Source organism: Bos indicus x Bos taurus, chromosome 19 (genome assembly GCF_003369695.1).
Source record: "Bos indicus x Bos taurus breed Angus x Brahman F1 hybrid chromosome 19, Bos_hybrid_MaternalHap_v2.0, whole genome shotgun sequence".
Classification (NCBI taxonomy): Eukaryota; Metazoa; Chordata; class Mammalia; order Artiodactyla; family Bovidae; genus Bos; species Bos indicus x Bos taurus.
In genome coordinates, this window is record NC_040094.1 from 11255935 (window position 1) to 11278703 (window position 22769).

Here is a 22769-nt window from a genome sequence, read left to right on the forward strand (position 1 = left end):
CAAATAATTGGTGAATAGGGTACAAAATCCAGTCTGGGATGCGGGGGACAGGGAAGGATTAGAGAAGGTGTCCTGAAGTGCTAGTTTCTTAGTTTACACCTAAAGAACAAGTAAGAGTTAGCAGACAAGGGGAAGAAGAAAGACTTTTACAAAAACTGTTATTGTGGGACTTCCCTGGTGGTCCAGTGGTTAAGACTCCCTGCTCCCAGAGCAGGAGGCCCAGGTTCAGTCCCTGGTGGGGAAACTAGATTCCACAAGCTCCAGGTATTAATAAGACCCGGCACAGCCAAATAAATAAATCTTTTTTAAAAACTGTTATTTAAACTGTTACTGTAGTGTGTATAATATACATTTGGTAATATGCACAAACCCAAATAATTTTAATATACATATACACACCCTTGTAATCACCACCCAAATAAAAGTATAGAACATTTCTAGCACCTCTGAGGGCACCCTTGTGGCCTCTCCCAGTCTGAACTCCTTTCCACTAGATAACCATTATTTTAATTTCTATTACAATCGATTGACTTTTTTCTGTTCCTGATAACATAAATGTAATCATACAGTATTTATACTTTTGACTTTGGCTTTTCTTTCTTTCCATTTACATCTGTAAAATTCATCCATGAGGTGTGAAATAATCTTGTACATGTTTTTTAATGGTCAAATGAGTTCATCTCTCTTAGAAGATACACACTTAGCAGAAGTTGAATTGCTGTGTCATAGGGTGTGTGTGTGTTAAGTCGCTCAGTCGTGTCCAACTCCTTGCAACCCCATGGACTATAGCCCAGCAGGCCTCCCTGTCTATAGAATTCTCCAGGCAAGAACACTGGAGTGGATTGCTATTGTCTTCTCCAGAGGCGTCATAAGGTAGGTGGATATTTTTCAAAGGATTTTACCAACTTAGACTCCCATCAGCAATGTATGAGAGTTCCAGTTGCACCACTGTCTTGCTAACTTATTATCGTTCCTTTTAATTTTAGGTATTCTGTTGGGTATATAGTGCTGTCTCATTGTGGTTTTAATTTGTTTCCCTGTGGAATTTTTATGTTGAACACCTGTTCATAAACTTATTGGCCAGTTCGAAATTCTCACTCGAGAAGTGCCTGTTCAATGAATATTCAGGGTTGATTTCCCTTAGGATAGACTGGTTCAATCTCCTTGCGGTCTAAGGGACTCTCAAGAGTCTTCTCCAGCACCACTGTTATTTTATTGTATGTTGTTTTTCTATGAAAGACATTGCAGGCAAAAGAAATATTTAGAGCATGGGGCTGCTTGGAGTATAGGAGCAAGGTGGGAAGGAGGTGTAGAGAGCTAATGTCATCACTGCTTTGCAAAGAAACTTAGAGAAGCTAAACAACTGCCCAAGTAAGTGGCAGAGCCAGGATTTGAATGCAGGCTCCCATGTCTGTGCCTTTTTTTTTTCCCCCAGCTTTATTGAAGTATAATTGACAACATGTTAATGTATTCAGAATGTCACAATGTAATGAATGATAAGAGTGTATACATTGTGAAAGGATTCTCACCAAGTTAATTAACACATCCATTACCTCACATGTTTACCTTTTTTTTTTCTTTTCAATGTTTGTTCTCTTAACCACTGTGATATACCTTCTGTATCAGTCATAAGATCTTAGGGGGAAAGAAACCTTAGCAATTATCTGTTCTGATCTTTTCAAGTTTTTTCTTTTTTGAAAGACAATTAAAATATTTTTGTTTTATCATGGTAAAATGTACATAACGTAAAAGTTGCCATCTTAACCATTTTTAAGTGTACAGTTCAGTGGCATTAAGTATATCACATTGTTATACAACCATCACCACTATCCATTTCTACAAAATTTTTTTTCGTTTTTTTTTTTTAGAAATAATTGACATACAATCACTGTATAAGTTTAAAGCATAAAGCATAGTGGTTTAATTTACATATATTGTGAAATGACTACCACAATAGATTCAGCTAACCTTCACCCTCTCTTATCGATACAATAAAAAGAATAAAGGAAAAAATTCTCCTTGTGAAAAGAACTCTTAGGATTTACTCTCAACAGTTTTGCTGTATATCATCACAACAGTTAGCTGTATTCATTATGTTATCCATTACATCCCTAGTATGTATTTTATCTTATATCTAGAAGTTTGTGGCTTTTGTCTCCAGAACTTTTTAATCATATCATATTAAAACTCTACTAACGCATATATATGGAATTTAGAAAGATGGTAACAATAACCCTGTGTACGAGACAGCAAAAGAGACACTGATGTATAGATCAGTCTTGTGGACTCTGTGGGAGAGGGAGAGGGTGGGGAGATTTGGGAGAATGGCATTGAAACATGTGTAATATCATGTATGAGACGAGTCGCCAGTCCAGGTTCGATGCACGATGCTGGATGCTTGGGGCTGGCGCACTGGGATGGCCCAGAGGGAGGGTATGGGGAGGGAGGAGGGAGGAGGGTTCAGGATGGGGAGCACGGGTATACATGAGGCAGATTCATTTCGATGTTGGGCAAAACTAATACAATATTGTAAAGTTTAAAAATAAAATAAAATAAAATAAAACTATTTCACATGAAAAAATAAATAAATAAATAAATAAAACTCTGTACCTGTTAAATAATTCCCCAACCTCCTCGCCCCACAGCCCTGGTAACCACCATTGTTGTTCAATTGCTCAGTCGTGTCTGATTCTTTGAGAACCCATGGACTGCAGCATGCCAGGCTTCCCTGTCCTTCACTGTCTCTCAGAGTTTGCTCAAACTCATGACCACTGAGTCAGTGATGCCATCCAACCATCTCATCCTCTTTCGCCCCCTTCTCCTCTTGCTCTCAATCTTTCCCAGCATCAGGGTCTTTTCCAGTGAGTCAGTTCTTTGCATCAGGTGCCTAAAGTATCAGAGCTTCACTTTAGCATCAGTCCTTCCAATGAATATTCAGGGTTGATTTCCCTTAGGATTGACTGGTTTGATCTCCTTGCAGTCCAAGGGACTCTCAAGAGTCTTCTCCAGCACCACAGTTTGTAAGCATCATTTTTTCAGCACTCAGCCTTCTTTATGGTCCAGCTCTCACATCTGCACATGACTACCAGAGAAGCCATAACTTTGACTATATAGAGCTTTGTCAACAAAGTGATTTCTCTGCTTTGCAATATGCTGTTTAGGTTTGTCATAGCTTTTCTTCCAAGAAGCGGGCGTCTTAATTTCCTGGCTGCAGTCACTGTCCTCAGTGATTTTGGAGCCCAAGAAAATAAAGTCTGTCACTGTTTGCATTTTTCCCCCCATCTATTTGCCATGAAGCGATGTGATCGGATGCCATGATTTTTGTTTTTGAATGTTCAGTTTTAAGCCAACTTCTTCACTGTCCTCTTGCACCTTCATCAAGAAGCTCTTTAGTTCCTTTTTGCTTTTTGTCATTAGGGTGGTGTCATCTGCCTCCCTGGGTTACTGATATTTCTCCCAGCAGTCTTGATTCCAGCTTTTGTGAGTCATCCAGTCTGGCATTTCACATGATACACTCTCAATATAAGTTAAATAAGCAGGGTGACAGTATACAGCCTTGACATACTCCTTTCCCAATTTTGAACCAGTCCGTTGTTCCATGTCCAGGTCTAACTGATGCTTCTTGACCTGAATACAGGCTTCAGGAGACAAGCAAGATGGTCTGAGATTCCCATCTCTTCAAGAATTTTCCACAATTTATCATGATCCACACAGTCAAAGGCTTTAACATAGTCATTGAAGCAGATGTTTTTCTGGAATTTCCTTGTTTTGTCTATGATCCCATGGATGTTGGAAATTTGATCTTTGGTTCCTCTGCCTTTTCTAAACCCAGCTTGTACGTCTGGAAGGTCTTGGTTCACATACTGCTGAAACCTAGCTTGAAGGATTTTGAGCGTTAGCTTGCTAGCATGTGAAATGAGTGCAACTGTGGTAGTTTGAACATTCTTTGGCATTGCCCTTCATTGGGATTGGAATGAAAACTGACCTTTCCCAGTCCTGTAGTTATTGCTGAGTTTTCCAAATTTTCTGGCCATTGAGTGTAGCACTTTAAGAACATCATCTTTTAGCATTTGAAATAACCACTGATATAGTTTGTTAAATAAACTGTCCTAGGTACCTTGTATAAGAAGAATCAAAAAATATTTGTAGTTTTGCTTTTGTTCACCTAGCATAATGTCTGCAAGGATTGTCGATATTGTGGCATTTGTTTTTCTTTTCTTCTCTTACGTCCTTCCCTCTTTTCTTTTTTATTAATAGCTGTTTGAATGGGAGTGAATAGGAAAAGGAGTACATCAAGGCTGTATATTGTCACCCTGCTTATTTAACTTATATGCAGAGTACATCATGAGAAATGCTGGGCTGGAAGAACCACAAGCTGGAATCAAGATTGCCGGGAGAAATATCCATAACCTCAGATATGCAGATGACACCACCCTTACGGTAGAAAGTGAAGAAGAACTAAAGAGACTCCTGATGAAAGTAAAAAAGGAGAGTGAAAAAGTTGGCTTAAAGCTCAACATTCAGAAAATGAAGATCATGGCCTCTGGTCCCATCTCTTCATGGGAAATAGATGGGGAAACAGTGGAAACAGTGGTTGACTTTATTTTTTGGGGCTCCAAAATCACTGCAGATGGTGATTGCAGCCATGAAATTAAAAGACGCTTACTCCTTGGAAGGAAAGTTATGACCAATCTAGACAGCATATTAAAAAGCAGAGACATTATTTTGTCAACAAAGGTCCATCTAGTCAAGGCTATGATTTTTCCAGTGGTCATGTATGGATGTGAGAGTTGGCCTATAAAGAAAGCTGAGCGCAGAAGAATTGATGCTTTTGAGCTGTGGTGTTGGAGAAGACTCTTGAGAATGCCTTGGACTGCAAGGAGATCCAACCAGTCCATCCTAAAGGAGATCAGTCCTGGGTGTTCATTGGAGGGACTGATGTTGAAACTGAAACTCCAGTACCTTGGCCACCTGATGAGAAGAGATGACTCATTTGAAAAGACCCTGATGCTGGGAAAGATTGAGGGCGGGAGGAGAAGGGGACGACAGAGGATGAGATGGTTGGATGGCATCACGGACACAATGGACATAGGTTTGGATGGACTCCAGGAGTTGGTGACGGACAGGGAGGCCTGGCGTGCTGCGGTTCATGGGGTCGCAAAGAGTTGGACACAACTGAGTGACTGAACTGAACTGAATGGGAGTGAAGTATTTTGATTACATTTCTCTAATGATTAGTGATATTGAGCATCTTTTCATGTGCTTATTGACACATCTTCTTTGCAGAATGTCTACTCATTTTTTACTCTGATTGTTTTTCTTGTTGTTTCATTTTAGGAGTTTTGTGTGTATTGTAGATGTTAATTCTTTATCAGATAGATAGGTGATTTTCCCATTCTGTGAGTTGCCTTTTGATGTGAGTTGTCTATTAATGTCCTTTGATGCACAAACTTTTAAAATTTTGAAGAAGCTCAGTTTGTCTATTTTTAATTTTGTTGCCTGTGCTTTTGGTGTCATATCCAATAAGTCATTGCCAAGTCCAATTCAACGAAGCTTTTCCTGTATGTTTTCTTCTGAGTTTTTTTTTTTTTTTTTTTTCCACTTTAGGTCTTACAGTTAGATCTTTGATTCATTTTGAGTTTATTTTTGGATATGGTTTTAGGTAAGAATTCAAATTCATTCTTTCACATTTAAATATCCAGTTTTCTCAACACCATTTGTTGAAATGACTGCCCTTTCCCTATTGAATAGTCTTTGCATCCTTGTCAAAAATCATTTGGCCATATCTGCGAAGATCTCTAGACTCTGTCTTCTCTTGGTCTGTATGTTGTCTCTATGCCAGTACCACATTGTTTTGAATCTTTGTAGTTAAGTTTGAAATTAGAAAGTTTGAGTCTTCCAGCTTTGTTCTTTTTCAAGATTGTTTTGGCTATTTGAGCTTCCTTGAGCTATGAATTTTAGGATGGATTTTCTATTTCTGCAAAAAAAATCATTGAAATTTTGATAGGAGTTGCATTAAATCTGTAGATCAATATACTATTTGTATCTTAACAATATTAAGTGTTCCAGTCTATGAACATGGGGTGTCTGTGTGTTTATTTATATCTTCTTTAATTTCTTTCAACAGTGTTTTGTAGTTTTCATTGTACAAGCTTTTCGCCTCTTTCAGCTCAGTTCAGTTCAGTCGCTCGGTCGTGTCCGACTCTTTGTGACCCCACAAATCGCAGCACACCAGGCTTCCCTGTCCATCACCAACTCCCGGAGTTCACTCAAACTCACGTCCATCGAGTCGGTGATGCCATCCAGCCATCTCATCCTCTGTCGTCCCCTTTTCCTCCTGCCCCCAATCCCTCCCAGCATCAGAGTCTTTTCCAATGAGTCAACTTTTCGCATGAGGTGGCCAAAGTACTGAAGTTTCAGCTTTAGCATCATTCCTTCCAAAGAAATCCCAGGGCTGATCTCCTTTAGAATGGACTGGTTGGATCTCCTTGCAGTCCAAGGGACTCTCAAGAGTCTTCTCCAACACCACAGTTCAAAAGCATCAATTCTTCGGCGCTCAGCTTTCTTTATAGTCCAACTCTCACATCCATACATGACCACAGGAAAAACCATAGCCTTGACTAGACGGACCTTTGTTGGCAAAGTAATATCTCTGCTTTTGAATATGCTATCTAGGTTGGTCATAACTTCACCTCTTTAGTTAATTCCTAAATTTGTATTCTTTTTGATGCTGTTGTAAATGAAATTGTTTCACGATTTCTTTTTCAGATTTTCATTCTTAGTGTACAGAAATAAAAATGATTTTTGTGTTTTTGTTTTGTATTGAAATTTACTGGGTTTTTTTCGTTCTGACAGTAGTGTGTGGAACCTTTGTATCTACATATGAGACTTTGTCATCTGCAGATAGTGATAAATTTACTTCTTCTTTTCCAGTTTTGGTGCTTTTTTTTTTTCTTGCTTAATTTCCCCGATAGAGTTTCTGATCCTGTGCTGAATTCAAGTGGCTGAAGTGGGCATCCTTTTTTGTTCTTTAAGCTTTCATTTTATAGATGTGGAAATATAGGCCCAGAGAGGGACATTTACTCACCCAAAGTTACACAGCAAGTTCATAGCGAAGTAGGAACTGGTACCCAAATCTCAACTTCTGGTCCACTGTCCTTTCCTTTATATTTGTGTTGTTGTTTAGTCACTAAGTCGTGTCCAACTTTTTTGAGACCCCATGAACTATAGCTCACCAGGCTCCTCTGTCCATGGGATTTCCCAGTCAAAAATACTGGAGTGGGTTGCCATTTCCTTCTCCATGGAATCTTCCCAACCCAGGGATCAAACATCCATCTCCTGCATTGGCAGGCAGGTTCTTTACCACTGAGCCACCAGGGAAGCCTTTTCTTTATTTTGGGTTGCCAAAATTAGGGATTGCTTGTTATGGAAAGGAGGCAACATCAGTCTCTTATTTATTCTAAGTTCACTTAGAATATTTTCATATCAGTTATTCATAATAAATAATAGTCTTGAGAAATTTTAGTATTATGGGGTTTTCTGCTATTTTGATGTCACTCTGATCTTTTTCATCTAATGTACGTAACTTAAATGTTTGCTTATGTTTCAGAATGTCATTATTTTTCTTTGTATTTCTTCAGCGCAGTTACAATTGGAACTGATATGTTGGAATTGGACTGCCATATCACAAAAGATGAGCAAGTTGTAGTGTCACATGATGAGAACCTAAAGAGATCAACAGGGATCAATGTAAACATCTCTGATCTCAAGTACTGTGTAAGTTAAATGCATGATAAACTAATAACTAATAGGTATTTTAATAAGATTTTTAAAAACACTAAGTGCCAGATAGCACTTCAGTAAATAAGAAAAAAAGTTAAAGATTAATGAATGTCAAAGGAAACTTAAAAAACTATTCTGACTTCCAGTGAGACTTTGTATTCATTACATACATTTGTGAAGACTTACTTTAATAAATATTTCAACGAAATTACCAAAGTCCTCAAATGTAAAGCTACTGAAGTTCAACTTGTTGCAAATATTCTACAATTTATTTGATTCAGATTATATATATGAACTAGTTTTAGTCTTCGGGAATAGGAAAAAACCCTTTAAAAATCTGATTTTAGTAGTTTATATGCTTATTATAGTAAACTGATAAATGGAAGAAAAACAAAGCTTAATTCTACCACCTGAAGAAAACTTCTGTCGACAGGAAGCTATCTTTGTATATACTCTGAATGTTTTTTACATGGTTGTGTTCTCATTGTATATTATTTATATTGTATTTTTAAACACTTTAACATTATGGCATGACGTACATTTTTTTCCTTTTTTTTAATAGACTTTTATTCTTTAGAACAGTTACATCCGCACAAAACTAATCAGAATATGTAGAGATTTCCCAAATCCTTCCTGACCTAGCATAGGTACAGCCTCCCTCGACTATCAGCATCTTGCTCCATAGTGGCGCATTTGTTACACTGACACATCGTCACCACCCAGAGTTCATAGCTTGCATTAGGATTCACTCTCCATGTTGCATATTCTGCAGGCGTTGATATGACATACATGAAAATAACTTGTATCCACTAATATAATGTTATACAGCATAGTTTCCCTGTCCTAAAAATTCTCTGTATTCTAGCTATTCATCCTTCCTGCTCCCCAGCCCCTGACAATGACTGGTCTTTTTATTGTCTCCATAGTTTTGTTTTTTCCAAAGTATCATATAGTTGGAATCATACAGTATTTAGCCTTTTCAGATTCTATGCTTATTTTTCATAAACATTTCAAATGACTGAAGTTATTATACTGAGTGGATATATTGTTATTTTTAACCATTCCAATTTGTTGGGTATTTGAATTAGTTCTACTTTCACCATTAGGAATAACATTGCCCTGAACATCTATTTATATGCATGTAAAGATAAAGTTTTGTAAAGATAAAATTTTCTGTATATTTAAAATTATTTCCTGGTATTTCGCTGGTGGTCCAGTGGTTAAGACTTCAGCTTCCAATGCAGAGAGTGTGGGTTCAATCCCTGATTGGAAAGCTGGCATCCTACATGCCTTGGCAGCCAAAAAAACTAATATTGAACCGATATTGTAACAAATCAATAAAGACTTTAAAAATAGTCCACATTTAAAAAAATTTTTTTAATAAAAAATTTATTTCACCAAATTAGTTCTCAGGCTTCCCTGGCAGCTCAGAGAGTAAAGAATCTCCTATAATGCAGGAGACCTGGGTTTGATCCCGGATTGGGAAGATCCCCTGGAGAAGGAAATGGCAACCCACTCTAGTATACTTGCCTGGAGAATTCCATGGACAGAGGAGCCTGACAGGCTATAGTACATGGGGTTGCAGAGAGTCAGACATGACTGGGCGACTAACGCACACACACAAATTAACTTTCAGCAGGGAAATTATTGGATAAAAAATTAGGAATATTGTAGTTATGGGTTTTTTTGGCCATGTGACTTGTGAGATCCTAGTTCCCTGACCAGTGATTGAACCCAGGACCTCGAGGCAGAAACACAGAGTCCTAACCAGTGGGAGCACCAGGGAATCCCTGATAGTTTCTTAATATATATGGAAAGTTGCTGTTGCCAGCTTGGATTTTTAAAGTGTTTAAAAGACTTTTTCTATCTGATATTACAAGAATTTCCATTTTGCCACACCTTTACCATTTGGGGCACTATAATTAAACAAAGAATTTCCTGATTTGCTAGATTAAATTTTAATTAGCATTTCCTTATTAATGAGTTTGAAGATTTTTTCTTTATGATTTTTTTTCCCTTTGAATTGTCTGTTGCTGATATTTTTCTACTGAGATCTTTGTGTATTTATTATTGACAAATGGTTTGTATCAGTACAGATTTCCTGTAAGTCACGAAAGTCAGTAATTATACGGTCAATTTGCTGCCGGGGCTATTCTGCTAAAGAGTTTACTATATAAACATTTGTAGATTTCATTTTTGTCTTTTTCAAAGAAGCAAATCTTTATGTCTTAATGTAAGATGCTAAAATACGTTTTATTTTTTGAGAGTTAACTTTTTTCAATCATATCTTTTAAAGGAACTCCCACCTTACCTTGGCAAACTGGATGTCTCATTTCAAAAAGGTAATAATTTACATTTGCAGACAAAATGCTTACACTAGCATATTCATTTATGAATATACTAAGTGTATTCATTTATGCTGAGAATTAGAAATACATGTGTAATAATTTATGATAAGAAGTGTTAACTAAAAGTCTTCCCTCAAAGCTTGTTTGTACAGGCCTACAAATCTGAAATCTTGATGGATATCTAAACCTGAGATGATGATGCCCAAAGATTTATTAATGACTCATTCTATCTAAATTTAGTTCATTTAAGTCTGAATATTAATTATGAGAAACTCATATATTATTAGGGATACTTTGCACTTCTAAAGCTTCAAATTCTAGAATATTACTATAACTTGTAGTAAATAATCCATCATAAATAAGAAGAATGAAAAGAAATTAAAGGGACCCCTTTCAGATCCTTGCCGATTCTGTAATTTTTTCATTCTATGTTATTTAGCTACTCCATATTTTAAATCAGTAAAAGAATTCCGTTAGTCGAATAAACCGTCCATTTCCTAGTCATCTTCATTTTCTAATCAGCAACATAGTTGTTGTTTTTTTTCTTTTGAGGGAACATTTCCCACAAAGAGACATGTCCCTTGGTCCGATGTGTTAGTTACATTAGGATGGAAAACACACCACCTCGAGTTACAGGTGCTGAGCGCCCTTCCCTTGACAATCCAACCTCATGTTTTGAGTTGACTCACATGTAACTCAGGAAAACTGCATGATGTTCTTGTCATGGTCCTTGGTAAAGCTTACATATAGTTGAAACCTTGGTTAAATGTCAAGGATCTTGTTGATACTAATTTTCAAGAAGACCTGTAACCACTCTGTGAGCTAAACTTAAAATTGGCCAGTATAATTTCTCCTTGATTGAGAAACCTTGTTGTTGCTGTTGTTCAGTCACTAAGTCATGTCCAACTCTTTGCGACCCCGTGAAGAAACCTTAGAGAGCCAAATAAAAATCAGAAACCTGTTTGCATGGGCTGTCTCTACAGGACGTTTCAATGTGATGTTTGTGGGGGGTTTTTTGACTTGGCCTTCCAAGTAAGTATCATTAAGCTTTTGCTGATTTGATGAAACACCTTTCATTCTTATAATTAGTAGGATTATAACTTGCAGAGCTGTTCAGTACTGGTGTCAGTTGTGGACTTGGAAAAGTTAAGAAAATTTCCTAAGTGAAGTTTTTCCCAAGTTTTCCTTTGTAGAGAGCAAAGCCAAAGCCTCACAAAGTTTATAAGATGCTTTAAGAAAAAAAAAAATTTGTTCCCCTGGTTTTATATATCCCAAATAAGTCATAAAACTTTTGAATGGGAAGAGACCTTTGAAATCATCTAACCCTGTCTCCTCTTGTTACAGAAAGTAAACTGAATCCTAAATGTGTAAATTTCCTTGATTAAGGTCATATAACAAGAAAATGACAGACCTGGGACTTGAAACTAGGTCTTCTCCTTACCAGGCCAGTGTTCAGCTATCTATACTGCCCCTGTAGCTACAGAGTCTCTTCAAATCGCATGTTAGTAGCAATGCCATGTACTCTCAGATTTAATGATTAACAATAATTATCCTTCATTCATATTGTATTCAAGTAATATCATAATTAGCTTAAAGGCTGTGCCTCACACGTGAGGTTTTTTGTATTTGAAACAGACATATATGGTAGTGTAAAAACTTGACTCAGATTAGGCAGAAAGTTGTTCAGTTTTTTTCCTCTTCTGTTCCCCTGCTGGAACTGTTGTTTTCTTCAAGTACTGGAGGAAGGGAGAGAAAGCAAAAGGGAGAGAGGGAATCAACTCTCAGAGGAATACAGATTTTAGGCCTCTTGCTTGCTTTGTGGTTCACAACTTAGGTGAGGAAGAATTGAGTGTTTTCTTTTTACAGGTGCTTTGATGTACCACAGGCTACATTAAAAAGTAAACTTAAAGAAGGAACATGAAAATGTGTTAACTAAAGGGTTTATTTTTATCTGTCATGCTTACTTGAAAATAACCTCTTTTCCATAAAAATTACGTAGTTTGGATCTAGATTTGACTGTAGTGATCTGTTTGAAAGTTCTAGTATGCTCCAGAGCCATTTCATGTGTTCCATCCACCAGCACGTCCTATGGTACACTCTGAATGTAGTGTTCATGTTTTCATGTTATTTTCCTCTTTCCCTTTTGGTAGTATTGCCCCGCTAGTTATTCTCTGCCTGAACAATATTGGGTACACACTTCTTCCTCCAACTCTTTATTCTGTGCTGACTGAGTCATCTAATTTAAATATCTTCATATCACGTTAGCACACATTCTCTTAGCACGTTTTCATTTCCTTGTTTCCCTCCCACTATTTGATTCAACATTATTCTTATTGTGTAATGTGTCATGTTGCTTTTCCAAAGTTAGTTTTGTCTGACCTTTTTCCAAGTTGAACCTTGCGTACATCTTACTTAGGTGTGAATAGCTATTGTCTATGGTAATTCTTTCGACTGCAAAATTAATTTTTCCACATTGAATAAGCTAACAAAAATTTAGCTAGAATGGCGTTGCCTAAATATAGCTTTCTATACTGATAGAAATGTCCTACATTTGTACTGTATGATACAATAGTCAATAGCCACATGTGACTGTTGAATACTTGAAATGTGGTTAGTATACCCAAGTAACTGAATTTTAAATTTTATTTCATGTTATTTATTTATTTATTGCCACACCATGCAGCATGGGGGAATCTTAGTTCCCGAACCCACGCCACCTGTAATAAAACGGCAGAATTTTTAACCACTGGGCCACCAGGGAAGTTCCCTATTTCATCTTAATTTAAATAGCCCCATGTGGCCAGTGGCTGCCATATTGGACTGTACAAATAGTACATCACGTTCAGACTTTTTAAATTATAAGTAACAGAGACCAGTTTATAGGACCATATCCTAGAGAGGATCATAATTAAACATTATGGGATCCTTGGGCACATAAAAGGACTCTTTTGCTTTATTCCATTGTTCTGCTTCTCTTGGGTCTTCTTTTACTATAGATGGATTTGGGGCATGTGGCAGGAATGTGATCACTGACAACTATAAATTCACATCCTGCCTGTACTGTGACCCCTGCCTGTACTGTGACCTTACTTATGAAAGGTTCTAGAGAAAGGCACTGATTGGCTAGACTTGGATCATGTGTCCATCTTGAACTAGTCATGTGGATAAAGGGACAGGCTGTTATGATTGGACAGGCTGTTATGATTGGGCAGACCTAGGTCATTTGCCTACTTGTGAGAGTGAGTGGGGAGAAGGCCTGTTTTTGACAACCCAATCAGAACAATTTAGAATGCAGCAGATGCAATTTTCCTAGGGAAGGAAGGTGGCTGGTTAGATAAAAACTATAGCTAAATTTTTGTATATTAACATAATTAATTTTTATAGTTCAGTTCTGTAGTCTAAGTCCAAACTCTTTGAGTTATCAGTACTAGAAATCCATCTGAAAATAGTTTAAGAGAAGTTTACAAGAATAATTTATTGTTTTCTCATAACTAAAAAGTCTAGAGGTTATATGCCTTCAAACATAAATGATTCCAGTTGCTCAAGCAATAATTTGTCTGTGTCTTATTTCCATTTCTTTATTCCATTTTCATCATGTTAGCTTTGTTCTCAAGCACATCTTCTTCACATAAAAATGGACCTCTGATAAGTTCAAAAGTACAGGATCCGTTTTAGGCAACATCTCCTGTGGTCCATATTTTTATGCTTGAAAGGTTATGTGCTTTCTCTGTGTCTGGGAGACAAAGCCAAATGATTAACAGTCCCATCAGAATGAACCAGGGCCCCATCTGAATTATAAGGCATAGTAAAAAGGCAGTAAGAATAGAACACAGAATAGACAAATGATAACATATTTTTTCTTTTTTTTAATTTTCCCATTCCCATGCTGCTTTTCACACGAGCCTGTGTTTTAAAAAGTTTTAGAACTTAGACTCAAATTACTTTTTTTGATATGCTTGTTTGTTTTGGTTTGCTGTACAATAAGGATGAAATAAAGGATCTTTGACAATTTTGTTATTCATGCATTAGTGGAATTGAAGTTTCAGATGGAAGGGGAAATTTTATAATAGTTATATAGTATGTATAGTATATTATATAAGTAATTAGAGCAAATGGAACTAAGGAAAGAATAAAATAACCCTCAGAAAATAAAAAGAATGATTAAAAATCCTCTTCTAATTTTTTGTGACTCAGTTTTCTTTGAATAACTGCATTGATATAATTCTTCAACCCATTACTGAATTAGTATGCATTTCCCTTGCCTAACCATATTATTCACAGTCTGAAAAATTTACTGATGATATCATAGCAAAACTTTAGAAACAACCTCAGTTTCCAGTAGTAAGGTCTAGGGGAGGAAGAATTTTTTTCTTCTATTCTTTTAGTTTCTCATCTAGACTCTGTAACAAAAAAGATTAACATGAGAAAAACAGAAGTTTACTAATGTGTATGTGTCATGGAGGAAACTCAGGGATGAATACTCAAAGGTATGGCTAGAACTTGAGTTTATATAGCATCTTAAACAAGCAAACAAAATCCAGTAAATTTTCAGAGAAGTGATAAGACAAAGGAAAAAAGGACTTTGAATGTCTAGAGTGGCAAATGGTGGGAGGGTAAATATGGGGGGTTGATGGAAGATAAAGACTAATCAGTAGTTTGTTATATCGAGTCCTTTGGTGCTGATAAGGGTCGAGGGTTGTTGCTTATTTTTTGCACAATTTAGTCTTGTTTTTAGGCAGATGGAGGATGGGCATAGAGAACTTTTCTTGTATCTGCTTCTTCTCAATTGCCTCTGCTTCAGAAGATTCCTTATGCCAAAATGGCATATTTTGGAGTGACAGATTATGTTATCCTTCAAGGAGACTGGTTAAATTTTAAACCCTTAAATTTATTTAAAATAATAACTGCAGGATAGGATCCGTGGATTCTATCAATGTAAATATCATGGTTATGATATCATACTACAGTTTTGCTAAAGGTTACCATTGGGAAATCTGGGTAAACCCTGCATAAATCTCTATATTGTTTCTTAAAACTACATGTGAATCTACAGTTATCTCAAAAAGTATAATGGAAAACTTTTCATCGTAATTATAAATACAGTATACTAGCATTTATTTTTACTTATGTGAAAAGATCAAGTTAAAACCTGAAGGGACACTATATTATAACATCATTAGATTATGTATAGGGAAAAAAGAGGAGAGAAAGTACACCAAATGGTCTCAGTGGTTGTATCTAACTTGTTGGATTTCTAGATGATTTTTCTTTTCTTCTTTATACTTTGCATCATTTTGTAAATGTCCTGTTATGACTGCATACTCTTAACTTTCTAATCATCAAAAAAGTGATCTTTTAAAAATACATTTAAAAATCTTGCTTTCTCAGCATGCCAATGTGAAGGAAAAGATAACCGAATTCCATTACTGAAGGAAGTTTTTGAGGCCTTTCCTAACACTCCCATTAACATCGATATCAAAGTCAACAACAATTTGCTGATTAAGAAGGTACTTAAGGCATTGCCTCCTCTGAGCGTGTTGCAATCCGATTTCACGAACTAAATACGGCTAGTGCAGGTGCCTGCATAGATTGATAATGTTCAAGGAAATGTGATACTCTAGGGACCAGCATTGTTTTAAATACTACCCTGGTAGAAGAGATCACTCTACTGTAGGAAAGCCTGTTTTCAGAGTGACTTGTCATGTCTCAGTCACTGAGATAAGCGTGAGCTCCTGTGAACCCCCATGGCTGTGGCATTTATGTAATTAACTTCTTCCAGTTTCACTTGTTTCATTTGTACTTAGTTTATGTCCAGTTACTAAACAGTTGTATTCTATTAGATAAATCATATAGTGGTAGATGTAATTTCTTGTACTTTATGAAATAATCTGAATTTAATGATCAGTTCTTTCAAAATTTTATACTATGCACCAGCAGATAGTTGTAATCCATTTTATAAGTAAAATCACGTAAGTGGATTTACAAAGAGTCACATGAATAAAATTTTGAATTTTCACATGTAGGTTTCGGAATTGGTGAAGCAGTACAGACGAGAACACATAACAGTGTGGGGTAACGCCAGCTATGAAATTGTAGAAAAGTGCTACAAAGAGGTAAGCTTCAAAAACAATACAGAATGAAAAAAAAAAGATACAGAATGATCTTTGTTGTTGTTATATGTCTATAAAAGTTAAGTAATTATAGCCATAATTTTTTTAAAATATCTTATTTCATATAGCCTTGTTACAAAGACAGATAGTATTGGATGGAAGCAGCTAACCAGAAGTTTACTAATAGACATAATGAATTTATAGATAGAAGGTTTAGTAGATAATGGACCTTGCAATTAAGTTCACTATGATTGGACTGGCTCACAGAATTATTATTTTCACATGATAATATTAGTTGTTTGCCAACATGTTATTCATTTTATTATGTATATATGTGTGTCTTTTAGTGTCTGGTTTTTGTTAGGTAAGCAAAATTTTTTTGCATAATTTTGAATGAAGGAAAGTATTTAGTCCTTCAACTTTACAACTCAAGCTTTTCTTTACATTACTTCCCAAATAGAGTTAAATCATGGTTATCAGGTTCAATCCAGTTCAGTTCAGTCGCTCACTCGTGTCTGACTCTTTGCAACCCCATGGACTACAGCACACCAGGCCTCCCTGTCCACCACCAACTCCCAGAGTTTACTCAAACTCATGTCCATTGAGTCGGTGATGCCATCCAACCATCTCATCCTCTGTCGTCCCCTTCTCCTTCAATCTTTCGCAGCATCAGGGTCTTTTCAAATGAGTCAGCTCTTCTCATCAGGTGGCTAAAGTATTGGAATTTCAGCTTCAACATCAGTCCTTCCAATGAATATTCAGGACTGATTTCCTTTAGGATGGACAGTATGAAAAGATTATCAGGTAGTATTTTGAATTACAGCCATCCACCAATTGAAATGCTTCTGTTTGAAGAAAATATATCTATAAAAATTGGATGTATTTTGAAATGGTATACTAAGCCTCTACAAGAAAATTTAGCTCATAGTCAGCTAAGAGGATTTGAAATACAAACAGTTAAAAAATCTTAAGCATTGAAGATTCTCTTTCAGAATACAAGTGATGATGCAGTAGGAATATCATAACACAAGGTACAGTTCTGAAATACAAAAAATTCTTTTGAAAAGGCCTTCCTTCCTGGCAAAGAAGGAAAGCATAGATCCAAAATCAGCACCATTATAATTAAAAGTACAATCAAAAGTAATGAGGTTCTCATTAAGGCAAGTAATAAGTTTTATTTATCTGTGTACAAAAGGACAGAACAGAATAATCAATGGGCTGAGTGACTTCAGATCCCCAAGAATATAGAACTGAGACAAAAGCAAGATAATATACTGGAGACTTCATGACCTGCTGATCTTTGTGTGTGTGTGTTAGTTGCTCAGTCGTATCTGACTCTGCGACCCTATGGACTGTAACTGGCCAGGCTCCTCTGTCCATGGGATTCTCAAGGCAAAAATACTGGAGTGGTTGCTGTTGCCTTCTCCAGGGGATCCTCCCAACCCAGGGATTGAACCTGCGTCTCCTGTATGGCAGACAGATTCCTCTCCATCTGAGCCACCAAAGAAGCCCCTTTTTACATCATTTTTTTCAATTTTTTTTTTCAAATTAAAAACAGTGATAATAGCAAATGCTGGAGAAGATGAGGAGAAACTGCATCTCACATGCATTGCTAGTGGGAATGTAAAATAAAATAGCCACTCTTAATTAAATGAGTAGTTTCTTAGAAAACCAAACATACATTTAGCATATAATCATCAATCTTACTCTTGGGCATTTATCTCAGTAAAGTGAAAATGGTGCACATGAAATTTTTTAATTAAGGAGGTAGCAGGAGGGAATTCTCTGTTGTGATGGAGCAGTTCTGTGTCTTGACTGGTGGTGATTACACATATCTATACATGGATTACAGCTGCATCTGACTATACACATGCACAAATGAACACAAGTTTTAAAAACGCTGAAAAGTGAGTAAGGTGGACAGTCTAACAGTAATATATCACTGTCAATTCCTGGTTTTGGTACATCTGGTTACAGATGGGGCAGCTGAGTTAAGAATAAATGGGACTCTAGTATAATCTTACAACTTCCTGTGAGTTTATAATTATTTCAAAATAACATGTTCACTTTTGGCCCAGAATCACAGAACATTCCCCTTGATTCACGTATTTTTCTAGACATCTCTGGGCTTCTGTCATTTTAGAATTTAAAAACTCCCAAGATTTCAGCAGTAATTTTCAAACACCTAAGGAAGAATGTCTCAACAATAATTGTCATTTGTACTATGAACATGCTTATGTAATTCATGCATCTTTTATAATTCTTAAATTACGATGTATAAGAATTTCATATTAGCTCTTTAATTCCCAGATGCTAGAAGCTAAAAATATAAAAGAAGGGGAGGATGGTGGAATGAATTGGGAGACTGGGACTGACATATATTTGCTACTATGTATAAGATAGGTAACTAAGAAGAACCTACTGTATAGCACAGGGAACTCTACTCAGTGCTCTGTGATGACCTAAATGGGAAAGAAATCTAAAAAAGAGTGGATGGAGACTTCCCTGGTGGTAGTCCAGTGGCTAAGACGCCATACTCCCACTGCAGGGGTCTGGGTTTAGTCTCTGGTCAGAGAACTGGATCCCGCATGCCACAAAAAACATCCCCTGTATCACAGCTAAGTAGCTGATAAATATATATTTTTAAGTGACTGAATATTAAATAAAATATGTTTTTGCATGATTTTTTTCAATATATTTTATACAGAAACATTCAAATGTATTAAAATTTTTATTTGTTTTAAAGATAGACATGGGGGATCTGGGGGAGGGGAATATGGGGATTTGTTTAATATTAGTATGGAGTTTCAGTTTTGCAAGATGAAAACGTGAATATTTGTAACACTATTAACATATATCTGTATCATATCCTATTTTAAAAATACGTATAGTTATTGAGTATGTAGAAGGTTACTGAATATTTCATATCATTATTTCTTTATCTCGTTCCATTAAATCTGATATGTTTAATCTCTGGTGATAAAGACTAGCACCAACAGACAGGACTGGTGCTGCAGAAGCGGAGAGTGGAGAATGGAGAAACTTGAGTATCGGTTTATACTGTAGGACTCCAGCATAGATCCTGACCCATTTGTCGAGGACCAGTCATTTCTAAGTGTGGTGTATTTGGAAGTGGATGTTGATGATTTAGGGAATACTTTAAACAGATGTCAAGATACAGTCTTGGGAAATTTTGAAGGTTGTGCAATAATCCTCTGATATTGTTTGTGTCTTTTAGAATTCGGAAATTCCTATACTCTTCAGTTTACAACGTGTGCTGCTCGTTCTTGGCCTGTTCTTCACTGGCCTCTTGCCCTTTGTGCCCATTCGAGAACAGTTTTTTGAAATCCCAATGCCTTCTATCATATTGAAGTAAGTGATTACCCTGTTTTCATCAGTTAGCAATTACTGGAAAACTAAGACAAAGACTTAGAAAGATTGAAGATGGGAGGAGAAGGGGACGACAGAGGGATGAGGTGTTTGGATGGCATCACCGACTCAGTGTCCATCACCAACTCCCAGAGCTTGCGCAAACTCATGTCGATCGAGTTGGTATGCCATCCAACCATCTCATCCTCTGTTGTCCCCTTTTCCTCCCGCCTTCAACCTTTCCCAGCATCTGGGTCTTTTCCAGTGAGTCAGTTCGTCCCATCAGGTGACCAAAGGATTGAAGCTTCAGCTTCAGCATCAGTCCTTCCAAAGAATATTCAGGACTGATTTCCTTAAGATTGACTGGTTTGATCTCCTTGTAGTCCAAGGGATTCTCGGATACTTCATAATTGTGTAACTTCTCTACTGGGTATAAAGCCTTGCTTTTTACACACTAATTTACTGTTAATACGAAGGTAAAAATGTATAAAACACTTAGAGCATTGCCTGGCAAAAAATAAGCCCTCAATAAATGATAGCTTTTATCGTTAAATTATCTTTATCATTTTTATTTAACAAAGATCTTCATCTCACATGCTTAGAATGTCATTCCTAGCTGTAAATTTCTCTGGAGCTTCTGGGGAGATCATTTAAATGTGGTTTCACCTGCATGAGAACTTTTTTCATCCCCACAGAACTATAAAAAATCAAGCTGAACATACAGCAATCATTAGAAAATATCAGTAAGAAAAAGCAGTTGGTCAGCACTCTTGTACTCAGCATCTGTGTTTCATGCTTGTCTTCCAGTTTGAGTTTGTTAGTTATGTGTATGCTTATTTTATCTATTCCTGATTACAATAGTATTTATTAGCAATTTCTGTAGCTGTTTCTTAGATGAAACAACAGAAATTGCTTCTTGTCTACAAATAAACTATTTTCATTTGCTAAATTAAAACAGTTCCTAGCCATTTATCCCTAAACTACTTCGCTTTCCTCTGGTCTAGAATGGCCTGTTGTGCTCTCGAGATCATCTGCAGGTGTTCCTTTTAGAAGGAAATGTTATTAAATTACAGATGTGAACAGATTTCATAGGATTAATTTTTTTCTTTAAAAAGTGATTATGGATTAAGACAGTGGTAGAATATTGTTTGTATATTTTTTTAATGAAAGACAGTGAATACTTCCTAAGGCAACGTAATAGTTTGTGTTTAATGAGGTAATTAATATTTCAAGTTTTTTAATTCTTGGGATTCCTGAAATTGCGATTAGAACTTTTTACCTCAGGTAGAGTTAGGAGAATACAAGGAGTTTATTTAGAAAGTTTCAAATAAAAACTGAAAAGAGAAAAAATTAATTTAAGGACTCCATTGGTGGTCCAGTGGTTAAGAACCCGTCTGCCAAGGCAGGGGACATGGATTTGATCCTGGGTGGGGAAGATTCCAACATTCCAAGGAGCAGCTAAGCCCATGAACCACGACTACTGGGCCCACGTGTCATAACTGCTGAAGCCCGCATGCCTAGAGCCCTGCGCTCTGCAACAAGAGGAGCCACTGCAACGAGAAGCCCGCATGCCTAGAGCCCTGTGCTCTGCAACAAGAGGAGCCACTGCAACGAGAAGCCCGCATGCCTAGAGCCCTGCGCTCTGCAACAAGAGGAGCCACTGCAACGAGAAGCCTGCATACCTAGAGCCCTGTGCTCTGCAACAAGAGGAGCTACTGCAATGAGAAGCCCGCATGCCTAGAGCCCTGTGCTCTGCAACAAGAGGAGCCACTGCAACGAGAAGCCCGCATAGCTAGAGCCCTGTGCTCTGCAACAAGAGGAGCCACTGCAACGAGAAGCCTGCATACCTAGAGCCCTGTGCTCTGCAACAAGAGGAGCCACTGCAATGAGAAGCCCGCATGCCTAGAGCCCTGTGCTCTGCAACAAGAGGAGCCACTGCAACGAGAAGCCCGCATACTACAAAGAGAAGCCCGCATACCTAGAGCCCTGTGCTCTGCAACAAGAGGAGCCACCGCAACGAGAAGCCTGCATACCTAGAGCCCTGTGCTCTGCAAGAAGAGGAGCCACCGCAACGAGAAGCCTGCATACCTAGAGCCCTGTGCTCTGCAACAAGAGGAGCCACTGCAACGAGAAGGCCGCGTGCCACAACTAGAGAGTAGTCCCTGCTTGCAGCAACTGGAGAAAGCCTGTGCACAGCGATGAAGACCCAGCACAGCCAAAAATTTAAAGATAAATTTTAAAATAAATAATAAATTAAAAAAAAAGAATTTAAGTTGGGAGACTCAGAATAATCCTAAGAGTGTAGATAAAAGGAGTTAGAAAGGAAACAAGAATCAAGATCTGGGGAGAATGAAAATCACTGTGCACTATAACTCCAAAAGAGGCTGAACAGTCTTCACAGTAGAAAGACTTAACTAGTCAGAGAAGCCTCTGGGCACAGCCCAAAGTTAATGACACAGCTGATGCTCTCAGCATCAGAGAGGCTGAAGGAACTCATTGTAGGTCTGAAAGTCAAGTGTACTCTTTCAGTAGGAAACATGTCTTAAAAGGATGCACCTAGGTCTTCAAACATTGAAAGTGAAAGGAAAAAAGTGTTTTTAGGGGTTTTTTTTTTAATCTCATTTTTAACCCCAAATATCTTTTAGTACATAGTGAAGTTTGGCTATGTGTTTACATCTACTGCATACAGAATTACAGCAAAGGCAAGAGAAAGAGGCCTCACCAAAAAAGGAAGAAACATGGGTTCTGGGTACCCGGGATCTCCAGAAAGATAACTTTTAAATTTTAAACTTTGAAGAGTGTAGCAAAAAGTTAGCCTGAAATCATGAAAATAGAGAATCCAAATGGGCTTTGTTCTAATTTAATTTTGTCCTTTCCCAGATTTTAAGATAGGACACTGAAAGATGAACTCCCCAGGTCGGTAGGTGCCCAATATGCTACTGGAGATCAGTGGAGAAATAACTCCAGGAAGAATGAAGAGACGGAGCCAAAGCAAAAACAACACCCAGTTGTGGATGTGACTGGTGATGAAAGCAAGGTCCGATGCTGTAAAGAGCAATGTTGCATAGGAACATGGAATGTTAGGTCCATGAATCAAGAAAAATTGGAAGTGGTCAAATAGGAGATGGCCAGAGTGAACATCAACATTTTAGGACTCAGT

The 22769-nt window shown here is 37.2% G+C and overlaps 1 protein-coding gene across 1 annotated transcript in view; it reads left to right on the forward strand.

Moving 5' to 3' along the window:
• GDPD1 (glycerophosphodiester phosphodiesterase domain containing 1) overlaps nt 1-22769 on the forward strand; it is a 50678-nt gene that overhangs the window by 23026 nt on the left and 4883 nt on the right. Inside the window, exons 3-7 of the mRNA XM_027517327.1 lie at nt 7641-7776; nt 10079-10124; nt 15519-15637; nt 16154-16243; nt 19479-19612. Of these exons, the coding sequence (XP_027373128.1) occupies nt 7641-7776; nt 10079-10124; nt 15519-15637; nt 16154-16243; nt 19479-19612 (525 nt within the window). The remainder of the gene's footprint in view (nt 1-7640; nt 7777-10078; nt 10125-15518; nt 15638-16153; nt 16244-19478; nt 19613-22769) is intronic.